A 25183-nucleotide genomic window follows, 5' to 3' on the forward strand; every position below is an offset into this window, starting at 1 on the left:
GATACTGTATGAAAAACTGTATAATCTGAATTACGGGCCGTTAAGATAAAGCCCATCAAAAACAATCTGAGGAAGGAAAACAAAGTCAACAGGCACAACAAAAAATCTGTAGATGTGAACCATAATTCTGTGTTCATAGCTCTATGGAAAGTGATTTTTGAAAAGACCATCAAGATTAGATGAAGTTTTAAGAGAGCGTTCAAAGAATGATGTTGATAATGCAGTAGAGAACTTTCATTTTAAGCAGCCCTATCAGATTTTAAAACTTGAAGACAGCTAAATGCTAAGAAACCTATGGGATAAATAGTAAATTCTGGGAACTAAAGCTGCGGCACTTCCTCCACGCTCTTCAAGGCAGCTGGGAGGGATGTACCTACCCAGCCCACAGATACCACAGTATCCATGGAGAAATTCTGCAGCTCTTGGGGCATCATCAGCATAAGGCTGGTACAACCATGCAGAAGTCTAGTTCCTTTACATGTATCCTTCACACTTCAGCTCCTTAGAAATATTTTTTCCACCCACGTATCTCAAAAGAAGAGACAATAGCACAAAGCTGGATACAGCTTTGGATAAATGCAGAATCCTATATGGATGAAGATAAGGGTTATAATTACGTTCAAGGTCCTCCCCATATGAAAATTTAGGACAATTTTTCTCTTTTCATATTTCCTGGCAGCGAGTGGTGGAACAGAGATAAAGAACTAAGCCTGACTTTACTTTGGAATCTAAGCTATACCTGGCATTTTTTCCAAGTGTCCTGCCAAAAGGTGTACTACCAGTTTGGTAATGTAAATAGGGCTTCTGGTTTAATTTAAACTGATATTTACTAGTAAAAGCCTGCTGAAAAAACCAAGACTTACCGGTAAATATTAGTTTATTCCCAAAAGATACCAACTTTTTTCACATTGTTCTTAGACTTTGCACTCCAGCAGTCATCTTTACACCAAACAATGCCTAAGACAAAAATGAGCTTTTCAGCTTTACATGTATTTGCCAAAATAATTACCAACCCTCCCCCATGTAAATTGAGTGGGAAATATACACTGTGAGAATTGGATCCAGAAGCCCTAATTCTAACTCTTCTTTAAAGGAGATATATATGTATATACAATGTATATAAATATAAATTCTCAGATTAGGTGAATGTGTGATGAATTCTGCATAATAATAAGTATTATAGTGATTTCTAATACCTTAAAACCCGATCTGATGCCTGGTTTGATTTTGACACATCACAGTTCTGATGCTTCTCTTGAGCTTTAGCCAGTTTCTCTGCTGCAGCAATAGGACATCCAGAGAGGCTGCAATTACAGAAAGGAAATTTAATTGTCTTGTCCTGTGTAGTTTCACATTATAGCACTGATCCAATTACTCCTTCTCCTCCTTAGCCAGCATCAGGAAGAATCTGAAGGAAAAGAGTTTCCAAAAGCCTTTTGGTCAAATGTATTTTTTCTAGAATAGACTTCCTTTCTTCTGCTTTCAAAGTTGCATGGTAGATCTTATATCTGCTCTTCTTTTCTGATTGTGCATGGGTAGATTATTCATGGATGTCAGCCAGTGAACACACCAGTAGGAAAGGAGAATATAAACTGGAATCTACTGTGCAGCTCTGCTAGCAGACTTGTGACCTTTATGGATATACAAATGTTGCCAGTGAAATGGCTCCTGAAGATGATTAAATGACAACACCACACAGGCCAAATCTTGCCCTGCTTCACACCTCATTCAGCTCCATTAACTCCAATCTTTTTGCAAGGCATATAAATGAGTGCAAAATTTGGCCTTGGGTCTCTAAGTCTACATCTCAGCTATGCATAGTGTTTGTACACAAATTTCAGCCACTGAAGTATGTTTTCTAATAGTAGGTGATGTAACATGAAAAGAACTTCTGCACTTGAATTGAAATTCAATTAAATTTGCAAATGCTGAACAATTATTTAAGTGACAATAATAAGCCTGATTCCTCTGGAAAAGATTTAGAACAGGGAAAAATAAATATATTGATGCCAGCAGATGGTGCTCTTAGTGAAGCTGTAAAACCCTGTGACCTGACAATGGAGGGGGTCCTTTCCTTGTCATAGTCTATTGCGTGCTTATGTGACCGCAGCTCTCTGTGTTCTCCACAGGAAAAGAAATTAAAATGAAAGGCAAATCAGTGCATTCCCAGATGTTCCCTTCTCTACAGGAAATAAGGGGGGAAAAAAAGAACAAAAAAAGTGAAGCAGAGCAAAATGCCCCAAAAGCTGCAGAAAGAGGTGAGCACAGACCGCAGACTGCTCCCCCCCAGCCCTCCCTCGCTGCCCTAGTTCTGCAGAGGGGTGAGGGGGCTCTGTGCGGTTTTGGAGCCATGCCAGAGGGCAGCTGCGCTCCACTGACATGCTCTTCTTCAGACACCTCAAATATTCTAGTACATGTTCAACCAGAAATGAATGCTGCTTCAAGCAGCAGTAATTCCCATAAAGCCTTCTCAGAGGTTTTTGCTGCATCTACTGGCAGCATCACTGCAGAGAAGAAAGGGGTAGCAGAGCATATTACAGATGGGTTGGTACCCACAAGAGTCTGCCAGGAGACATTCAGTTAATATGAGGGGCTCTAGTAACCCAGAGCTTGATAAGACTGAACAGCCGGTACCTGTGTAGTCCCTTAACCCTTCACACTACAGTTAAAAGTGAAAAAAGGAATTTGATAATAGGAACCTGGCATAGTTCCTTTTACCCTCTTACCCACATTTCCTGGATTTTTTAAAATTGTAAAGAAGTAAGCAAGATCTTGTTGTTCTGTGGGAAAATTATGATGTGCTAAAAATTATAGTAACGTTTTGATAATTTTGTTATGTCTTTGACAATATTTAATGGGCAATGGCATCTCTTTTGTAAGAAACTATTACTAATCTTAGGAAACTATAGAAAAGTTGCCTTTTTCTTTATATTATTTTGTTTGGGGAGAATATTTACATTTAACATTTCTGGTTTCTCATTTTTAAATTTAATTAGACATTTTCATAACGTTTCTTAAACAGGCAAACTCTCATTCAGTTTTAGCTGAATAAGGACTTTGGGGTTGAGACTGTTGTCAGTAGGAAAGCTAACTCTTATAACGTCTATGTGCTTAAAATGCTAATTCTCATGTATTAAAAAAATAATTTTTAGGAGTAGAGTGGATTTCTTCATGCACTATAAAGTAATCCCTGAAGAGAGTGAAGCATGAGAACAAGAACTCTGCCCTAGCCCTGCTGATGTTTGCAGACTCTTCCTTCTCCCTGCGACACACTCTTAAGGAGTCACACCATTCGCTTCATACCACTGCTGTTCAGTTAATATCGAAACAAAAAGAAAAATAAAATCCACCCAAAAAACTAAAGGATGCTTAAAATGTCTTCTGTGGACCAACTCATCCATACTGAAGCAAGCGCACACTCGTCCTCCTCAGAAAATACATGAATAAATGTTACTTTTTAAAACGGATAAAGCACATGAAGCACCATCTGTCAATCTTCAGAACAAAACAACGAAACACACACGCACACCCGCCCCGCCAATGGACTGCTAGAAGGGCTGCAGTTTGGAGGCACTGTTCCCTCTAGATTGGCGTCCAGCGACGGCATCCTTACCTTCGGTGGGAATTCCTGTTGCTATTTACGTGGCCCCGGCCTGTGCAGCCTGGTGTAGGACACTTAAGAACATTTTCATGCATGGCAAGAACTTGACAAGGAGAGTAAGAGAAAACAGCAGAGTATGAAAACAAGAAAAAAAAAATCAAATCCCAGTATATATGAAACCATTTTAAAACAAAGCAGGATTCATTAACAACCAGCATTCCTCAAAATACACGTGACACACATAGCCAATAAAGCCTGATGAGGGAAATAAGTATCGTGACCCTATGCTTATTAACACAGGGCAACAGTGAAAGTTATGAAGGTTACAGAACCTATAAACAAATGCATCTCTGGTGCAACCGTGAAGGGGAAGACTTCCAACATCTTCTTCATACAAAAACACTGAGCAAAGCTCAGCTCAACAGTAAAGTGTGAGCTAGCAATGGTCCAATATGAAATCGTGGACTAAAAAAATTCGTTCAGAAAATGTATGCATTCATAATGCGTAGCTTTATACACACAGTATCAAACCCAAGAGCTGAAAAACTGCTCTCAAGTTATACTGGTAGAATACTGAATTGTTTGAAACATACCTCAGTACAATCCTAAACAGAATTTAACCCTAAGTATGAGACAGCCCAATTGAGCTAGGGGCCAGTTCTGCTCACTTCCACATAGATAACATCATTCATATCTACATGACGAGCAGAACTGGTCCTTTGGTTTTTACTTATATTCTCTACAAATATCAAAATTGCAATGGATATAATTTTGTTTCAAAAGACTATAAACTAAAAATAAGCACTTAAAAAATTGAAAGATGGTGGAAAAAAAAAGAAAACTGTGTAAAAAAGAAATAAGTGGTACAAGCTTAAGCAAGTAAACTGATTTACATCTGCATCCATTGCAAGCTGGATGGAAAACTTACTCCCAAGGCTGCTCAGTGCAGTACTCCTCTAAACCATAAAGCTCATGCTATGAAGTGCCAAATTGTCAAGAACTTTTTGGTAACTCTAAAGAGTTTTGTATGATGTGAGACACATCTGAATCCATGTCTCAGAGTTGGATGATGGTGCATCACTCTATGGAAAAAGGCCATCCAGCCCTTGCGAAGTTCTGTTTTTCTCATACAAGAACTAGTCTGGAAGCCTGTATTTAGATCTCGCTCAAAAAGAGATCTAATAAAATCAGTGAATTCCCTGACTGAGTTAAGAACTGAATAAAAGCTGTTCAGAGACTTGAGATTTTAACCATGTATACTGATTAAAAGATAACCATCATCATCACCCCATCATCAGTGTACTAAAACGTGTATAGATGCAAAAGCTTTACTCTGAAATTCCTACTATTCAAAGCTGTTCTTGAAACATGCTTCACAAGGCCAACATCACAGGAAAAAAATAAAAAGATGAGCTCACCTTTTTCATTTTAGTAGGTACAAGAGCATGCAAACAGTTTAAAGCTATATTCTTCTTTGATTTACAAAGTCTTCTAAAGAGCTTTTTATTTACCATTTGTAAAAACCGGAGAACTTTGAGCAACTGAATAAATACTTGTGTTTCAGAAAATTACAGGGTCTTCCAAAGCAGAGAAATTACTCTATTTGTTCTACTGTATTCAGAGATGAACCAAGCTACAGCAAAGTGTCCTAAAGCACTTCTTTATTACTTTACTTCTGGAAGAAGCCACTCTACCATGAATGAGGAGACTTTTAATGTCAGCCACTCTTGGTGTGCTAACCTACTTCTGTTTTCCTGTCCTTCAGATCTACTTTCCTTTGGAAACTGGGGACCTTTTTATCCCTGACTGTCTTTATAACGTTTCCTTTAGGTTGCTGTAAATCCACTGAGGTTAGGTCTACAAGTGCTGATGGACAGTTCAGATTTTAGGTCCATAGGCTTCACTGGAATAACTCCATTTTAAAACTGATATGAAAGAGAACTGGATCTTAGCTAGACACTTGCCTGGTGTAAATCAGCTGAGAGCAATTAGCCTCAACAGGACTACACTGATTCCACCAGCCAAGGAGGTGACTTCCAGAAATGGAGCTGTCTGCCTTCCGGTGAACGCCTGTGAGCTCACATGGGTGAACCTCCTTTGCAGAGAATCTGCTGACATGGCAGGAAATTCCACCCATGTGACTGACAGAGCATGTTTGTTCAAAATTCTGAGTTGTGCAACTAAGTGAACAGCCAAATTGTTATTTTTAATAATATAAACTAGTTAAATATAAATTGTGTTTCAGATACAACAACAACAACAAAGGAAAGGGGTTGCAAGTTTTTCAAGCACAGTTATTCCTGTACAAGACCACGGGGATGGTTGATGTGACATCAGCACGCAGAAGTAAAAGCAGTGCATGTCTTCTGGAAACCTTTTTCTCTGTTGACTGAATACATCTATTTATAAACAACCCAGGGTTCTTAAAAATCAAAGAATACAGCTTTAAAAGTTGTTCTTTTAGTCTAAAAGTTAGTAGAGAATGGAAATGATGGAATAAAGGAAAAAGTATAACACAGAACAGTTGACTAAGTTGAGACAAACCATACTGAAAAATGAAATTAATTTTTAAAATAAAAGGTTTAAAAAGCATGCTAGAAAAATCTTTGTCGTTTTATCCCCGGTTTCCATGAAACAATGTGAACTTACTTTCTGGAGGGACCCTATCTTTGTGTGGGCATCCTGACAAACTGCGGTGATGGGGGTAAAGCCCCGTTACATGGCCAGTTCCATCACACCCAGGGGTAGGACATTTGCTCTCTTTCTTTTCTGTTCTTGAGGGATCTATAATTTACAACAAATGTGTCAAGTGAATGATGCTTTTCACATTTCTGTAAGAAGGTTCATTTAATCATGCCATTTACTCTTTGGTAAATGTACTTATGAAAACTAGAGGAAAAAAAAACTTCTACTTCTTAACACAGTTCTGTCACTTTTAACCCATTATCTTCTTTTCAGGCTGCAGGCTCCTATGATCACAGCAATATCCACTGGAAAGTGACCTTTTTGTAGCAAAGCCATACCACTGTCAATCAATGTTCTGCTGCCAAACATCAGCTGAAGGGTGTAAGGTCATTTGGAAACTGTTTCATTAGAGTTTTCCTCCTTTATATTCTTATTTGCCTGATTTATAAAGGTCTGCAAATGCACTGTTATAGAAGTTCAATGTCCTGAAAGTAGCAAACCCAGCTCTTTTGCATAGTGATTCAACAAGTCAACACAAAGAAATCCCTTTTCCAAGGCTCACTGAGGAGATGACTCTTGTTTTCTTTAAATTCCTTAAGAAGTGGTAGAAATTATGTAAATATTCCTTTAACTTCAATAAATTATGGTGGGGTAAACATAATCAGGGTTACTGGATGTATCACTGGCTGTGTAAGTTTGGGCCATTACAAACACGCATGTATAATGCTTGAATATTCATATGCTTAAAAGGTTAATGATCTTTCACAATGTTGTTGGTTCTTCTGTCTACAAATCAATGAAAAGCCTAAACAGACATTTTTTCAACAAAATAAAGTTTTCTGCCAATACGGTAGTGGAACTGCTGGTGAGATTAATCCTGAACTAGAACCTTCTCACATACTTCATCAGCTTGTTTAACAGAACATCTGTAAAATAACATCCCTATACTTCCAGCCCAGCACGTGATACAAATTGCATCTTATCATCTTGACCACAGATTTTGGAGATTATTGCTAATTCTCATATTAGTATTAAGGGAATAAAATTCCGGATACTCTAACTGCTACCATTTTTGGCTCAAGATCAACCAAAATCCCCCCTCCACTTTTTTTAGTCCATCCTCCTTTCAATACCCAATCTGAGCTATCCTAATTTTAAGTATTTTATGCTGTTCTTGTCACTGCTCTGCTTCAGACTTTATGCTTTCATCTCTGGAAAATAAGATGCTGCTACTTGTTTTCCATTAAGTCTTTCTTACATTAAGTTCCATCCCAGCTTCCATAAATGTGACCCTCAGTCCAATCAGTGAAAATTTCAGTACTTGCAGAACCTCACATACAAACCATTTTTTTAAGCATTAATCAATACAATCCAGAGTTCACATTCAGTTGTGGACTTATTTTTCCTTTTTTCCCTCTGGTAGTTTTTAATTTTTATATATATATATATATGTGTATACATATATGTATGTGTATATATATACTTTTTCATTGCAAGTTCTTCCAAAACACCTTCATTTTCGAGAAATCCTTTAGCTCATTGTAATGACTCTCCATGAGTTAAATCCATTCTTAAATTTTAATATCATATTTAAACCTTGTCTTCTGCAAATGGAATCCCTAAATATAAAAGTTTTATTTTACTTAACCTGCACGTCAGCTATAGAATACAGTTCCTTGTTTCATGCTCTTTAATGATAAATACACATACAGTTCTGTCTCCAAAGTGCTACATGGTTATCACAACACTTCTGGAAATACCGTAATCTTATACATCAGGAAATTGAAGCAAAGAAATCAAAAATTTAAACCCAAGGCCACAGAAGGAGCAAATGTCAGAGGAGGGACTGGAATTCCTGCCAGATAGGCCTGTGCTGAGACCACTAGAACAGCAAGCCCACAGCTACATACATACACAACTCTAAGCAACTCTTCATGTCAAGTACTCTGGGATGTGTAAAAGTATTAGATAAGTGAACAAGTAATGTAAATGAAATATAAATTATGTAAATATAACAATATTCAAGGACTGCAAAAATGTAGATGATTAATAGACCATAATGGCTTTTTAGAGACTTTAAACTAGAGGAACTTTATCTACTCCACATTGCCAGAACTCCACCGAAGTCAGTGAAGGTGTTCTGATTTAGAGCAGCTGAGGATCTGGACACATACATCCTACAGTGTCAAGCAAATCCTCCTCTATATTCAAGTCTATGCTATAAAGTTATAGCATGTAACAGATCCTTAAGAGCCTTTATGGTCTAACGAGTCAGAAAAGATGCTGTATACTATTCTTAATGATTTCAAAACTTGCATAAAATTGTACTTGCACAATTTCCCATTGCTTTTAATGGAAGACATTTGACTAAACTTTCCACAGCTTTGCACAAAACACTCAATACTCTTTTGTAAATCCTTTTCTGATAATTGGGAGAAATATTGCATAGTTTTATTTGATTCTGTAACCTTTCCTCACTCCTTGCCACAACGGGAGTATTGCCTGAGTGGAGATTGTCAGAGGACTCAAAAGGTTTCAAAATTCATAAATTTCAGAAGAAAGCCTGTTTAGAAGGCTTTAAATGGCAGGGGAAAAAAAGGTTAGCAGTCCCTTAACAGTTGTTTCAGCAATCTTTGAAAGCAGAACTCCTGAAGCCAGGAGGTAGTTCTCACTGTAAACTTGTGTACACAAAAAGTTTCTACTTAACCATATCATACATCTCTGTGGGTATCTCTTCCAGGAGTATTTGGAATATAATGTGTGAGTGGAGAACAAATGATATGAGCAATTGTCTTACTTAAAACTTCCTCTCTCAACAACTGCCAGAATGTTTCCTATGTTTTTTAAAGTAAGGAAGGAATAAGTTTTTCTCTCTTCCTTTACTAAAAAAGCATAGAATGATCCACTCCACAAAGTTTCTTGGTCCAAACTACCACAATATTTAGTCCCTGGCTGGGGTTTGGACCTATTATTAATTCAGCCTGCAGCTCCCAAGAGATAGGATGGTTCAAAGAAGCTCTATTATTTACTGAAATAGGAAGTCCATACTTTTGTTACTGTCAGAAATTATATAGTCTTTTTGGAGACAGCAGATCTATATGCATAAGTGCTTTCCTGGGCATATATACACTGGAAGGGCTGGACAACACCAGAGTTAAAAAGGTCTTCAAAAATTAATATTGGTTTGCCATGTTTCATTAGAGACATATCTTCAAAGGGAAATGTACCTACAACAGGTCAAATGCAAGCAACATTTAGCACAACATCCACATGGCTATGCAGTAATACACTAACTAAATAAAGTTGTCTTCCCCAAATACCCGAAGTTACTACAGCACTCACTAGACCGTATATCTGTGTTTAATACAAACAAAACTTCACTAAAATACATTGCAGAAGAGGGTTTGACATCAGTAATTTCCATGCTTTTCTAAAAGATTGGTCGTTACTTTTCTTTTGGCTTGTAAAAAAAGATCAAAACCGTTCTTGGACCAAGATGTTGTCTGCCTACCTGAATGTCACAGGCAGATCTTAGGGTATTACTCTTTCAAAACAGGGATTTATAAAAGGAGAAAAATGCCCACCATCTCAGTTGTAGAAAGGAAACCAAATATTTTTACAACAAATATAAGATGAACCCAGTCCCTTCTTAACATCTCCCAAGAAATACCACGTCCTCAACTTCCACTAAAGTCAATGGGAATCAGGGGTGTTCAATGAGTCTCAGGAGGTATTGAACACTTTATAGAACATGGCCCTACATGTACAGATGTAGACACATTGAAGAAGGGTGTGGTGATATAAACACACCATCACCATGATAATCCCATAAATTAAAAGGCATTCTAAAGGTAACCTTTAGTCTGTTCTTTTTTTTTCTTTTTTTTTTTTCTTTTTTTTTTTTTATATTGAATTATGGTCAAGGCAGCACCTTAACTGTTTCCACAATGGAATGAAACCAGTGAAGTGGAATGCACATAAGAAAGAAATTGCTATTGATCTCAGCCCAGGCCACACCATGCCTTGCATAGCAAATGGTTTCCATTACCTTACTATCTTAAGATAATTAATGTGCAGTCACTGCTCCTATCTTACGTTATCGGTCATTCTGATACTGTTCAATTTCTATCAGGCAATTCTACATTTTAGATGGGAGAGGCTTCATCAATAACTGTCATTTGATGATAATTTTATAAATCATGATGCCACCTACCCAATCCAATCTGTAAAATATGCACTTCATAGCTGATTGACTACCTGCTACACAAAACCCCACTCTCCGACGTAGTTTGCAACATAATTCTCTTCATTGTTTTTTAATTATTACTATAAAATATATTAAAAACTTGAGAAAAATCTTTGCCTCTTTCAACATGATCTCTTATTTTTGTTTCCCTGAAAAGTTATTTTTTAAATTTTGCCCAATAATATTCACTGAAATACTGTACATATTTCTAACACTGCAGAATGATTATTTTTTTCATTTATTTTATGACCACAGCATGATGCTATTTTACCATCATGGCACACTACTGCAATTTAAATAAGGTTCCCATTTTGTGGAATGAATAACTTCTTTTCAGGATTCAACGCAAAACTTAACACGTTAGCTCACACTTTCTCATGACATAACATACGGTATATAGAAATATTACCTTTACCATAATATGGCTTTTTGACATGGCCGTCACTGGGTTTAGGCTTCCTGTCATCTCCAGAAAGGTGTCTTGGAGACTGTTCCTCAAATGATCTCATATTATCCCTCCTTCCAGCTTCCACTGCCATTTTTTCTCTCATGGCTTTTGCTCTCTCAGTTTCCAAAGCAATTGCTTTCTCAAGCAGGGTTAAGTTACCTTTTGTCATATCAAACACTTCTTCAGACCTATCTGACGTAATAGAGGTGGTATCATCGTCTCTTTCATGACAACCATCCTCCTTTGCACAGCTAGAAAAAGTCCTAGATCTGGGGCTCAACTGTTCTTCAAGCCTCATTAGGTTCATCATATCAGAGTAATTCCGGTCTGGTGTTCTTCCTTGGAAGTCATCTTCTTGCCTGACATGCTGACGAGTGTTCATGTTTTGCTGTTGATTTCTTTCCTGTGGGTTTGTCTCACTGAGTTTCCTAGCCAGATCAAAACACTGGTTCCTTAAGCACTCCAAACTGCTGAGACACACCTCTTCATCACTCTCCTCCACCATTTTTTCCGTAAGTCCATTGTTCACAGGCTTCCCTAGCATTACAAAGTTCATACTCCTATTATCTTGCTGTGAAGTATTGTCTGCATAATTTCTGTCATTAATGTTTTCTGAAAGCACTACACCATGTCCTTGTGCTAATAATTTAAGGGAGTCCACTGTTTCCCTAACAACATCACTGTCTAAATCTAAACTCAGCTCACTTTTCCGACCAATATTTTCATTTTTGTCACTATCATCTTCCAGACTATTAGATGTATTGCTGTTCATTTCTGATTCTGTCCTGGCTCTGTATGCTGCATCCTCTGCAATTTTGCCAAGATTTAACAATGACTTGGCCACCAGTTCATCGTAATTATCATACTCATCATTATTGTTATCGTCTTTTTCTGTGTCTTGCATTATTCGAGTATTGTGACAATTCATTTGATGGTCTTCTGCATAAAAAACAGAAACAAAGAAAGAAACAAAGAAAGAAAGAAAAAGGAAAAGAAAAGAAAAAAGTGGCTACAATTGGAACTGTTGTTGCAATTGCACGGACAGAAAACAAACTGCATGTCAAATATTGTTAATCATACAGCAATTCTATAACACTAAGGCCCATGTGAAGTGAATTTCTCTAAAGTCCATAAGGCTATTTTTGTTTATTTGCTATTCACATGAAATTCTTTCACAGAACCGATAAGAAAAAAGCAATCAAAATGCTAATTGCTACTGCTAAATATTATGGCATAAATACTTATGTTTCTTCTTTGACTTCTATATTTACAGTTTTATGGGGTTTATTACAATCATATTACTAATATGACATAATTGCCTAGCACTGCAACTTTCTCACTCCTGTATTTCCTGTAAATATCATAGATGGTAAAGGAGTGAGTACTACTGGATTTATTCTCTTACTGATGAACACCATTCACCAAAAGAGAAAGGATATATACCAAGCAGGAAATTGTCACTTTTTTAACACCATACACACCATTAACACTTGACAACCAACGACTATACACAAAGATCAAAATGGCGGTTTTCTTAGTGGATCCATCAGTAGAAATCAAAATCTCTCAGTTTAACTATGCAAACTGTGGAGAAGTAAGAATTTTGAAAGAGTCGTTACATGAAAGGAAGATAGAAGCAATTATACGCACAATATAATTTTAAGTATATATGCTAGCCCAAATTATATGATCATACATGTATGATAGGGCTGTTATTTACTGTCCTGTGTATTGTCACATAATGGTGCCGTGTTACCACATTTTACTTAGCTTTGTTTTAGTAACCGTTGAATAATAGAGGGACAGCTTAACAAGATGGAGCCAATACGAGGCCCTGAGGGTGAGATTCATCTCACCTAACTTGAGACATGAGCAAGGCAAGCATCTATATCCAAGTAAGTTATTTGATGTTCCTGTCCTTAGTAAGAGAAGCAGACACTTTAAGGATACAGCCCACCTGATCTGTTTAAGACATCTTCTTGAGAATAAAATTAATAACTACTAGAAGTGCCTGTTTCTCTTCATTGACAACAAAGGGACTTAGATTAGATGCCTACCTTAAAGATATCCATATTTGGTCAGATGAATATCATCCAGAGAGCATTTTCTGATATCTTATGTTCACTCAGAAGTTATGTTATTCTTAGACCCATTCTTAAAGCACGTATACATTCATCATTATTTGTCAATGAACGTCTCATAAATTATATTTGGCTAATTGGCTACTTGAGCAATATTTAAATGTTTTGCATCACAATTGGAAAAGAAAGTTCCTAAATCTGTCATTACATTGACATGCTAGGGCAGTTTTTCAGCTGGTGCAAATTGAAAGAAACCAGTAGAGCTAGGACAATTAACACCTGCTCAAGAGCTAGTTCATCAACTTCTGATAGCATCTTTTCAGCTCAGATGTATTTTCAACACTGGTACACCTAAACACACAGCATTTTCTAAAGTGTGTCTTTTATGTTTTGGGTTAAACAAACCAAAGTGGGAAATTTCAGGTAGTAGGTGGCTTGTACACTAACATTTTGAGATTGGAACTCATTTTTGATAAAAATAATTTTTATGTCAGTGGACAAGATAATAAATCAGAGTTTTAAATACAAAGCTCAACAGCACAATAATTAATATTTCAGCCACAAGATAGTATTCCTTCTACACAGTGGTTAGGGATCCTGGGATGATAGTAGGCTGTAGTTAAGCAGCAGAACTGGTAGATGACTAGGCTATGTCTAGGGATAAAAACACTCTAAAGGTAAAATATTATATAATATATATTATCTAATTGAATACAGTGGGAAGATAATTAATAGGGAAGGATGTATGGTATTTTTACAAGACGATATTCCAAGTCAATAGTGGGTTACCTACTTATAATCAAAGGTGTTTTTATTTTAGTTGCTGTTGCTCTCAAGATAATCATAATTCATATTTATGTTTCAGTCCCTCAAAAATTAAGTTTATCAGAGTATCAGCTTTTCAGTGTAAAAGTAAGGGATGCCACTTAAACTTCTTATTTGAAAAATTTCCATCTTGAATGACTGCACAGAAGTAGGCAGTTAAGGATTACTGGATAATTAGTTTGTGCTATTTGAAAAGCAAATGTTTTAATACACTAATAATAATTTTCTAAAGTGAAATGTACAAACAAATCCCACATTAATTTAAATATTAAGGATAAAACCTGATGCCAAGAAGCCTGTTCAGTAGAAACTGCTGCTTTTGTGGGGTGCTTCTTGTAACTACATCTGATGGGCAGTCAGATATAGCAGAAGGAACATCAAAGTAATTAAAGAAGCAGTGAGTTATAACTCCAAAATTGCCAGTGCCAGATGAGATATCTACAAACACTGGTGAAATCAGTCCAGATCTAGCTCTAGCAAGATACTGAAATAAAGAGTAGGAAAAACCCTTATTTTTTCAAGCCATCCAGAGAACTGTTCAGGTACGCAGTGACTATTCTAGGCCAACTTTTGAAATGTGAAATGTTTCAGGGCTTGTTTTTTAAAAAAGGGGATTGTTTTTGTTTTTACATTAATGAAAGTCGTGTAAATGATAACAATGGGAGGAATATGTTATACTTTGCCTCCACAACAGTGAAAAGTCAAAATATGAATCACGTACTGTATGAGTGAAGACATGTAAATTCCTTTTGAGTAGGTGAAGCTGGGTGAAAGCTGTAACTATAATATTTATTATTCTGTTTGTTTGGTTATATCCTTTTCAGTTCTCCTGCCCGTTCAATCCTAAAAAGAAGAAGAAAAAAAAGGTGGTGGAGGAGAAGAAAGTGTAAAATACAAATCCCTGATGAGAGAGGCAGGAAACCACGGTATTTTAATCATGTTTCATTCCTCCTCTTTTAATTTTGGGCCTTTTCTTGCATCTACTTTCTTTAACAGCTATTTTGCTCATGTTTCTTATCTCCATGCAGCAGTTAATTTTAATGAAAGGGATATTTATACATACTATGTGATCTTCTCAATGACAGCCTTTTGGATGATGATCCTGCTTTACTAAAGCACCTGTGTCACCTGTTTATTAAACTGAAATTTTAAGTGCCAAATTAGTTTGTGTACTCATTAAGGGTCTTCTGGAAAGTATGTTAGCCTAGCAGCTCTACGTGAATGTATGTGCCTTTTCTTTGATTCAGCTCTGTAAAATCTAATCTTTTTCTCATCTCACATTTCTGTGATTCCTAATATTTAACCTTTAACATGGTAACTGCCCTTACACTGTGCTGTTTAATGGCTGTTTGTTAAATGACTGCAAAGCATATAGGACTAATACACCTACTCTACTCCTACATAAGTTTTGTAACCATTGACCTGAATTGCAGTTTTCATTTGGCGAAGAGGCTGAGTTTGTCTCAAAAAGACACAAGTTAGCCAGTTTTGGTGAACAGCCGACAGAGTTATCATATGAACTTCTTCCGTCAGCTTTAGGGTTTCATGGCCAAGGAATATGCAACACAGTTTAAAAGGAACATCAGATTATTTGAACCCTCATCAATACTACGACAATTTAGGTATTCTTGATTGCAAAAGTTGTTCTTTTTAACTCCCAGCAGAAATTAGAGTGAAGAGTATGTGGAATAACTATAGAGCTGGAAGCCTTTAGCCATCTCAACAGAAGTGCACTCTTGTATTGCACTAAAAAAAGTGAATAATTTGATTTCTTATTGTACCTTTCATCCAAGGATCTCAAAGCACTTTACAATCATTATTTTTAAAAGCCTCACAACACCCCTGTGAGGTAGGTATTGTAACCCCATTTTACAGATGGGAAATTGAGACACACAGAAGTTGAGTGACTCTTTCCATGTCATACCAGGAGTCACTGGAGAATAAGGACTACAGCCTCTACGTCCTTCATTGTTTCCTCCCTTTGTTCCTATCACATCCATATTTAAACAATTTTTTGGCAGAAGAAATGGCTTGCTCTTTTTAGCGTGGGGAGTCATGCAAAACAGCACCTTCTTTTTGAAAAGGAAAATATACAGCATTTAGTTTGAGAGATTCTGCAGAGAGAGGCAATGATACTTCAGTAATAGCAGTTACATTCCTACCAAAGGCCAAAGACTTTCAGAAACAAGACTTTCCAAATCTGTGGTCCATGTATCAAATTACTCACTTTCTCCCCAGCACGGGAAAATATGATGGCTAACAAGCTGAACCTAGGCTTCCTGCCCAGATGGCTGGTTTCACTATCCAGGCAGCATTGCCTGTTTTAAAACACTTCACTGCTCTTGCTACTGCCACTTGTCAGTTCCTAAGTGCTCAGCATATGATCCTACTTCACCATTTTTCTCCCTCTAAGCTGTAAAGTGAGGTGTGTGCATACATCTCCACAATACAATCTATGATAGCTGGCATATGAGAACTATTTAGCAAAAGAATGTTGGCAGAAATTAATCCCAAATCTTAGAAAGTTACATCATTTTATGGGGTCAGGGTTTGTTTGTATGTTGCCTTGTCCTCTGGGAAAATCTTATGAGTAAAGAAACTGAAGAGGTGGAAAACTCAGTGATCTCTCAACAACTTCTCCACTCCACACTGAAGAAATAGAGCATACATGTAGCTCTCCGAGGGCCTAAGCAAGGTCTCTACAAGTCTGAACAATCCTATTGACATGGGATTTGGATCAGAGCCCAAGCCTTTGAATATGTCTATTTCAGGGACACACTGAACACTAAAGTTGACCATGTGCAAGTCTTTCATTTCTGCAGAAGTTCTTGAAGTTCTTTTATACTATAAGTACCTTGGGTAAAGACCCAAGCAAGTTGCTTTTACAGTTGTTGATTTCTTTATGGACCTTATATTACCTAATGGAAGTCAAAAGAAAAAGATAACTGTTCACTTGTTTACTTGATTACTCTAATTATTCCAGTACATCTGTTTTTTTTTCACTCCCCCCCCCGCCCCGCTTGCTATACCTACTTAATAATAATTATAATACTGGGATTTACTGTTTAGACTGTCGTACAATAATTATAGTAGTCAACTAACAACCAATGCTCAAAGTAAAATGAATGAAGAGTAGAAGTCATTAAGCATGGCAGGAAAGGTCTGAGCTAAAGAACACAGCACATCACAGTAGGAGTCAGTAAAGTAGGAGTGAGGACCACAGAGCAAGCCCATACAGACTTAAATATTGTACATAATTTGCTGGCTCACTGTGTCTTTTCTTCCTATTTTTTTTCCCTGCTACATTTTGATCTTTTCATTTTCTGTGGGTTCCACTTTTTATCTGATCTTGCTCACTGGAAAATTAAGTACTACTTTTTTTCTTTTTTTCCCCTAAGGAGTAAAAGAGATCCTCACAGACCTGACTTTCTTTCCTGTTGTGGAGTGATTACTGACATATAGAAGCATTCCTTGTTTTTTCTTCTTTTTGCTAATAAAATACATTTTAATTAGAAACAACGAATACTTATAAATTACTTTGGTGTAGCAGCATTTTTTAAGAATTAGTTTTCTGCACAAATCAATGTATTGTCACCTAAATGCACAGGTGTTTGTATACAATCAGTACCCTGAAATACTCGTTTTTCTTTGCTTATGCCATCCTTACGACCTGCTATTACCCCTCCCCCTATGTCAGACCTGCATGGATAGCATCATAATCTACAAATATTCACATATAGTATTGGTAGAATATAGATGTTCTTACTTGCATTATTCCTATTAATATCATAGAATCAGGCAGGAATTTAGATAAAGAGAGAGAGCATCAGATAATCCAGAAGAACGGGGATGCAACGTATTTATAAAATGATGTAATTTGTTATTCACCCATGATTTCCCACCCTAAGTCCCTATAAGCTACCTGTATCAGTACAGTTTTGGAAAGGATCTGAAGATCTATAGAAAGCATCTACAGCTACCTTAAAGGAGGCTGTAGTGAGGCGCGTGTCGGTCTCTTCTCCCAAGTTACTCCCAAGTTACTAGAGACAGAATGAGAGGAAATGGCTTCAAGCTGCATCAGGGGAGGTTTAGATTGGATAACAGGAAAAATGCCTTTACCAAAAGAGTGGTCAGGCATTGGAACAGGCTGCCCAGAGAGGTGGTGGAGTCACCATCCCTGGAGGTATTTAAAAGACATGTGGACGTGGCACTTCAGCGCATGGTTTAGAAGGCATGGTGGTGTTGGGTTGACGGTTGGACTTGATGATCCTGGAGGTCTTTTCCAACCTTAATGATTCTGTGATTCTGTGAAACCTGACAGCTCCTCTGGCAAGATAATGACTGCGGTAATTTTGCTTCAAGTGACAGGCTACAACAGCTTCTTAAAAATTATCTAGGTTCTGACTCAAGCTGATATGGTCTTGTTAAGACTTTGTCTTTTCACCACAAGATGCTGCTTGCTTTTACTTGATCTTAGAGCGTCTCACATGCCATCTTACATTACACTGATGCCATGTAATCATGGAGTAGCTGAGGTTGGAAGGGACCTCTGGAGGCTATCTGAGCCAACTCTTGCTCAAAAAGAAGGGCCAGCTTAAAGAACATTCTCAGGGCCCTGTCCTGTCAGTCCAGTTTTGAATACCGTCCAGGATGGAGATACCACAGCATCTCTGGGAAATCTGTTCCAGTGTTTCACCTCACCCATGGTGAAAAATTCCTATTTCTAAATGGCATTTCTTTTGTTACAACTTGTGTTTGTTGCCTTTTATTCTGTCACTGCACACCTTGATTTTCTCTCTACCCTCCACATAATGGGATGTCATCCAGAAGCACCTTGACAAGCTCAGGAAGCGGGCCCATGTGAACCTCATGAGGTTCAACAAGGCCAAGTGCAAGTTCTGCACCTGGGTTGGGTTACACCCAGTATCAATATAGGCTGGGGGATAAAGGAATTGAGAGCAGCCCTGCAGAGAAGGATGCAGGGGTACTGGTGGATGAAAAGCTGGACATGAGCCAACAATGTGCGCTTTCAGCCCAGGCGGCCAACTGTATCCTGGGCTGCATCAAAAGAAGCGTGGCCAGCAGGTTGAAGGAGGTGATTCTGCCCCTCTGCTCTGCCCTGGTGAGACCCCACCTGCAGTCCTGCGTCCAGCTCTGGAGCCCTCAGCTCCAGGAAAGACACGGACCTGTTGGAGTGGGTCCAGAGGGGTGCCACAAATATCAGAGAGATGGAGTACCTCTCCTATGAGGACAGGCTGAGCAAGTTGTTGTTCAGCCTGGAGAAGAGAAGGGTGCAGGGAGACCTTATTGCAGCCTTCCAGTACTTAAAGGGGGCTTATAAGAAAGATGGCCACAAACCTCTAGCAGGGCCTGCTGCAATAGGAAACGGGGTATTGGTTTTAAACTAAAAGAGGGTAAATTTAGACTAGATATAAGGAAGAATTATTTTATGATGAGAGCGATGAAACACTGGAGCATGTTGCCCAGAGAGGTGGTAGATGGAAACATTCAAGGTCAGGTTGGACTCTGAGCAACCTGATCTAGTTGAAGATGTTGCTCATTGCAGGGGGGTTGGACTAGATGACCTTTAAAGGTACCTTCCAACCCAAACCATTCTATGATTCTACAGTAAGTAGCTGAAGACAGGAATAAGACCTCCCTTTAGCCTTCTCCTGCTCACAGTGAACAAACCCTTTTTTCTCAGTCTGTCTGTACATCATGTGCTTCAGCTCTTTAATCATCTTGGTTGTTCACCACTGGACTCCAGTACTGCAGTGCTTTCTTGTGTTGAAGAGCCCAAAACTGGAGTTTCAGTGCTACACTAAGTGCTGAATAAAGGGGAATCACTTCCTGCAACCTTCTGTTTACAATCTCCAGTCTTTTCATCCTGAGAGCCAAACGTTATTTCCAAAAAGTCAAAAGGCAATGAATATGCTGGGGATTTTTTTTTCTCCACCTCACAGAGAGCAGAAAATACTTTTCCGTTACCTACAGGCAACCGTCCTGTTTGGTATGAAGCTTGCTTGTGTGGTTTGCAGTATCGACAAAATTTGGTATGAGGGCATATGCTTAGGTTTGAGAATGAACTTGCTGAGAATATTTGTGATCAGAAGTCAATATACTGGGTTTGCAAGGGCAGTACAATTTAGCCAGTCATCCCCATCTGGTCCATGATTCAAGAATCAGGTTCAGGCAGCCCTTAACCATTTTAACCTGACTTCTGCCTTGGCTGATAATGAGATGGCTTTAGCTGATGGCTGGTATTCATTTCATCCTATTTTTTTCTCCCCAGGAAGCCTATATGAGGGAGGGGAGATATTCTGTCTCATAGCCTTATAATGACTCGATGGAGTATGGCAGTTCTTGCTTTCTCTCAGGTTTCCGCAGCTCAGCAGGGCAGCAGGCAATAAGGAAGCCAAAGCTATTCTCCAAATACTGAGATACAGCAGGAAGACAGCAGGGGAGCAGAGGACCAGCTGCACGGATGGGAGAATACCCACTCATACAGCTCTTGATATGGAGCTTCTTATGGGGCTACTCCGAAGGCTGCTTAGGAGACAGTGACCCCTACCTACACCCTTCTCCGTGATCATTGCTTTACGAAGGATTCAGCCTGAAGAACACATTTTCAGTTCATAAACTAACGTTTTCTTTCTCACATACAAATCTCTAAGAAAGACATGTGGGAAACTGTTACTGTAGAGATACATAACTTCACTGGTTTTGTTTCAGTTCAGATCTCTGACTCATTGCAGATGTCCATATTGAACGTCTCCATATGAACTAGGCATCTAGACTCCACTTATAGGCAATGGACAAAACCATGCAACCTGGGATATAACTCATCCTAAGCTAGATGTCTAAAGTAGATTGGCTGAATTATTCCCTAGAAGTGACTATTTCTCCTGATTGGTTATAAATTAAATTGATGGGATGAATCCTATCACACAGTAGGAATTGCAGGGAGGAAGGAACGAAGAAGGTGCCCAAAAGGAGGTATCTTTAGGTTGCAGACAGAGACAAAGTTATATAGGGAAGGGTCGGTGTGGATGGGGTAGTACGGATACTTTGGATGGGATAGATGCTTGTGACTGCATGAGTTACATGGAGAGAGTTATAGCTTGTTGATGAGTCTGATCTCCATTTTAAGTTTAATTACTTATTTTTAGTGTGTTTGATTACCAAAGGAAGCCTGTTTGTGCTTTGATAATAATCCGACCTGACTGGCAGAGGGGACGGAGGCACACATCATTATTGTTCTAGAGGATGAGAGAACTGCTAAATATAATATCCTTGAAATTTCTTCTTCCTGTCTCTCTTTCTGTTCTCTCAATGAGTTCAGTGCCAAGGGATCTGGAAGGACAAAGACTTCTATGTATACAAGTGCCAGACTTTACTTCATTTGAAATGTACAGCTTTTCATTAGGGGATTTGTTCCTTTTTTCTTTATCCCCTCATCCAGCTTCTTCATCTACATTTCCCTCATTCCCTATCCATGACAGGGGAGGCTGAGTAATACTCCATGGAATAAGGAGAAAGTAAATAGAAAAGGTGCTTTGCCTCTTTGGTTATAGCCATTCTTGTATAAATTAATTAGGGACAGAACACCAGACCAAACAGTGGCATGCGATTATTCATCTTCACTCTTAGTGAAGCCCTGGCATGGTTTTGACTTGAGGGACTTAGCATCCTGCCAGCAATGTCCAGGCACAGTGCAGAGGTGCTGGTTAGGGACCATTCCCAAGAAGCAGTTTGAATGTGGTCATCCTAATTTGGAAGGTAAAGCATAGCTGTAGGGACCAGAGTCATGCAACTGTGTAACTCGGCATTAAATGAGTGGACTGTGGTCTGTTTTATTCACCCACATAGGTGTAGCCTTTGATTACTGTGATTGAAGGGATGGGGAACAAGGCAGGAGAATCTGTAAGTTGGGATTGATGGAAAGCATACTGTTAACCATAGCTTCAGAAGGAACAAGTAAGATAAATGGGAAACTATTCTTTTAACCATGGTATTCCAGTCAGTCAAGAATATGTATACAGTGGACCTCAAAACCCAGAAAATAGTGACTCAGTGGTGCAGCTAGCTCTTAGCTAGCTACAAAGACTCTTTATTATCTTCAGTTTCTTTGCCATCTATATATTAATGTTCAGATGGCCTCTAAGATTGGAAAAGTCCAAGAAGGAGATTAGAGTACCAGAGACCTGTCAAATGCAGGAAGTGGTTACAGATCTAAAAATCTTTTTCTGTCACTACTGCATCTGCAAAGACATTTCCAGTGAGGCTCTTCCAACTACCTGTCCACCTAAAGAACACACAGTGCCATCATTTTAGAAATTGTCAGCTCCTCCTTATATGAGGCATTTCCCACTGCTGTTCAGATCAGCACTGCAATATCTGTCCTGATGATGAAACCTTGTGTCTCATAAAAAGAAAACTTTTGCTGGACAAAAGTAACCACCTACATATTTACATATATTTGTATATATTTCCAACTAAAGATATACCTGCCAGTTATGGTGACAATGACTTTGTAGCCAGCCTCACAGTGCCTAGACAGCCTAGAGCAGCACAATCTCAGTGCACGACGTCTCTGCTGAAACTCTTACTTCATCTGTCTCACAGAAACAACAAAGTGGCTCAATCAAACAAATACCCACAATAGCCAGTTTTCCAAGATAGATGCACACACACAAACACATGTAGATACAGAGATAATCTTACACTGTACAAAACTAAAACCTGAGTCTGAGTCTGGCCTCAGGATGGTTCAGCTCAGAAGTGTTTTTGCTGGAGTTCACTGGTAAAAGTAATGTACATGAGATAAAGTCAATAACTCTACTTCTGCCTGAAATTATTTTTGTTTTTATTTTTTCTTCAAGTATTCATCAAGTGATTCATACTGAAATCACCCTAACATATCGTTCACTTTGAACTGCACTTTGTATGATTATTTTTAGTCTCTCGTCTCATTAACAAATTTCTGCACACTGAAGTATCTGAGCTACTTAAGAGCCAACGGAATTAACCTATCCAACATGAACTTTTCCCCTTTGTACCTTTGTGTCTGGTGCGGTATTATGTTTTATGACTTCAAAATGAATGTATTAAATGGAACTGCACCATATCCTTTCCTAAAACTCAGATAAACTGTGTACACTATTTCCACACTGCTTATCTTCTCAGTGATGTGCAATGTGCCGATTTCAAGCAAAACACATATTTGCCAAAGGACAGTTATTATTTCTTTTATGAATATATTGCCATTACTTTTAGTTATGCATTTCTAAATAGTAATTTTGACTCATCACTGTTTGTATCTTCTCCACAGATCAAGGCAAGTTTAATAATTTTGGTTTTCCACATTATAAAAAGTCTCTGAGAGTCAACACTTATTGGCTGGGTTTTTAAAAGTGCTTTGCAATCTGTCTAGTTCTGGTTCTCCTAATAACAATGACAATGACAACAGAATAGAATAGAATAGAATAGAATAGAATAGAATAGAATAGAATAGAATAGAATAGAATAGAATAGAATAGAATAGAATAGAATAGAATAGAATAGAATAGAATAGAATAGAATAGAATAGAATAGAATAGAATTGAATTGAATAGAATAGAATAGAACAGGACTATTTCAGTTGGAAGGGACCTACAATGATCATCTAGTCCAACTGCCTGACTTCGTCAGGGCTGGCCAAAAGTTAAAGGACACTGTCCAAACGCCTCTTAAACACTGAGAAGCCTGGGGCATTGACCACCTCTCTAGGAAGCCTGTTCCAGTGCCTAAGCACCCTCTTGGTAAAGAAATGCTTCGTAACATCCAGTCTAAGCCTCCTCTGATGCAGCTTTGAACCATTCCCACGCGTCCTGTCAATAGATACCAGGGAGAAGAGCTCAGCACCTGCCTCTCCACTTCCCGTCCTCGGGAAGCTGTAGAGAGCAATGGGGTTTCCCTGCAGCCTCCTTGTCTCCAAACTAGAAAAACCCAGGGACCTTGACTGCTCCTCACAAGACATTACTTCCAGCCCTTAAAAATCTATAAATATTTTAATAATTATTTTAACAATATAAAATTCCATAGGTATGGTGTAAAGACACAGTAAGTTACATCACATCATGAACTGTAGAAAGATGCTTACATATTAGAGAGAGGAAAATATAACAACAGAAGAGAACTGTACTGTGCTGTATCACCTGTGTTGTGGGTATTTTGTCTATCCCCGATTCTGCATACACAGGTATATATACAGCTATACTGTAAAATTACCCTTCTTTCTTAAAGCTTTTTAATTTTTATTTTAAAGATTCTGCGTATTGCAGATGCTAGACAGCAGCTTTCACGTCTTTGTAATTTTCTGCTGTCCCAGGAAGGAATCCTAACACTGTATTTCATTTCCTTTCTGCAGTACTCCCATGCTGACCTCCTAACCATTTCTTTATGTCTTTCTGCATTCCTTTTCTTTTCCTGCATAAGTCCTACACTCTCTTTTACACTTGGAACTTACTCTTTCCATTTCTGTCTCAGAAGACCCTCCAGCCATTGAATCAAATTCGTTCTTAAAATCATACTTATCTTTAATGGGCATTTCAACATGAATCACTTTAAAGAAAAGATCTTATGAATAGCAGCAGCGATTTCCCCATCGCTTTCAGACTGGACTTCTCATATGGCATGTTGTATAGAAAAGAACAGTCACATTTCTATTTCTCTTGGTGATACAACTACACCTGTGCTCATTTGTGGCTTAAACCTGGGAGTCAGCTAAACTCTATCACTGATAACTGTTGAAGGCTCTGCTTTTATGTGTAGCAAACCAGCTCCAGCCTTAAGAAGCTCTCCACCTATCTGCCATTTAAGCCTTAAAGGATTTTATAGGTTGGGTGTTTTCATACATAAGTTCCCAGAGAGACCCAATCCAATAGGTACACTCTAGTACACACCTGAAAGAAAAAGGCTTCCCATAAACTGTTGCTTTGACTGCCTTGCTTTAATTTATAGCCAAGCGAAGAACTGCCTGTTTTGTCCTTCGTTTCCCCTGCTCACCCCCGCCCCCCCATCTCCCAGGTAAAATACCTTGTTTAGTAGGCCACTTGCTAAAGAATTGGAAGACTAAGAGTAAAAGCTCTCCCAGTTTGAGTGGATTCAATACCACATCTCCCAAAAAAGTTTTCTAGTCACCACAATAAAAACTAGATTGGATGCAAGCTCCACTGGGAAGCAGAAAACACAAGAGTAGCATAAGACCTACACTTTTTTATTTTCTTTAATGCTATTTGGGTCATGCAAAAATATAA

At 38.2% G+C, this 25183-nt stretch overlaps 1 protein-coding gene across 4 annotated transcripts in view; it reads right to left on the bottom strand.

The window, feature by feature from the left end:
- Positions 1-25183, bottom strand: part of MYT1L (myelin transcription factor 1 like) — a 237359-nt gene that overhangs the window by 71828 nt on the left and 140348 nt on the right. For 2 of the 4 annotated variants that reach the window (XM_064447981.1, XM_064447978.1), the window contains exons 6-9: positions 10948-11919; positions 6251-6385; positions 3614-3704; positions 1197-1304 (exon numbers count right to left, since the gene is read on the bottom strand). In XM_064447981.1, coding sequence (XP_064304051.1) covers positions 1197-1304; positions 3614-3704; positions 6251-6385; positions 10948-11919 — 1306 coding nt within the window. Of the gene's footprint in view, positions 1-1196; positions 1305-3613; positions 3705-6250; positions 6386-10941; positions 11920-25183 lie in introns of all 4 variants that reach the window. The other 2 variants (XM_064447979.1, XM_064447977.1) reach the window with 1 other exon arrangement.

This window comes from Phalacrocorax carbo, chromosome 3 (genome assembly GCF_963921805.1).
Source record: "Phalacrocorax carbo chromosome 3, bPhaCar2.1, whole genome shotgun sequence".
NCBI classification, from domain to species: Eukaryota; Metazoa; Chordata; class Aves; order Suliformes; family Phalacrocoracidae; genus Phalacrocorax; species Phalacrocorax carbo.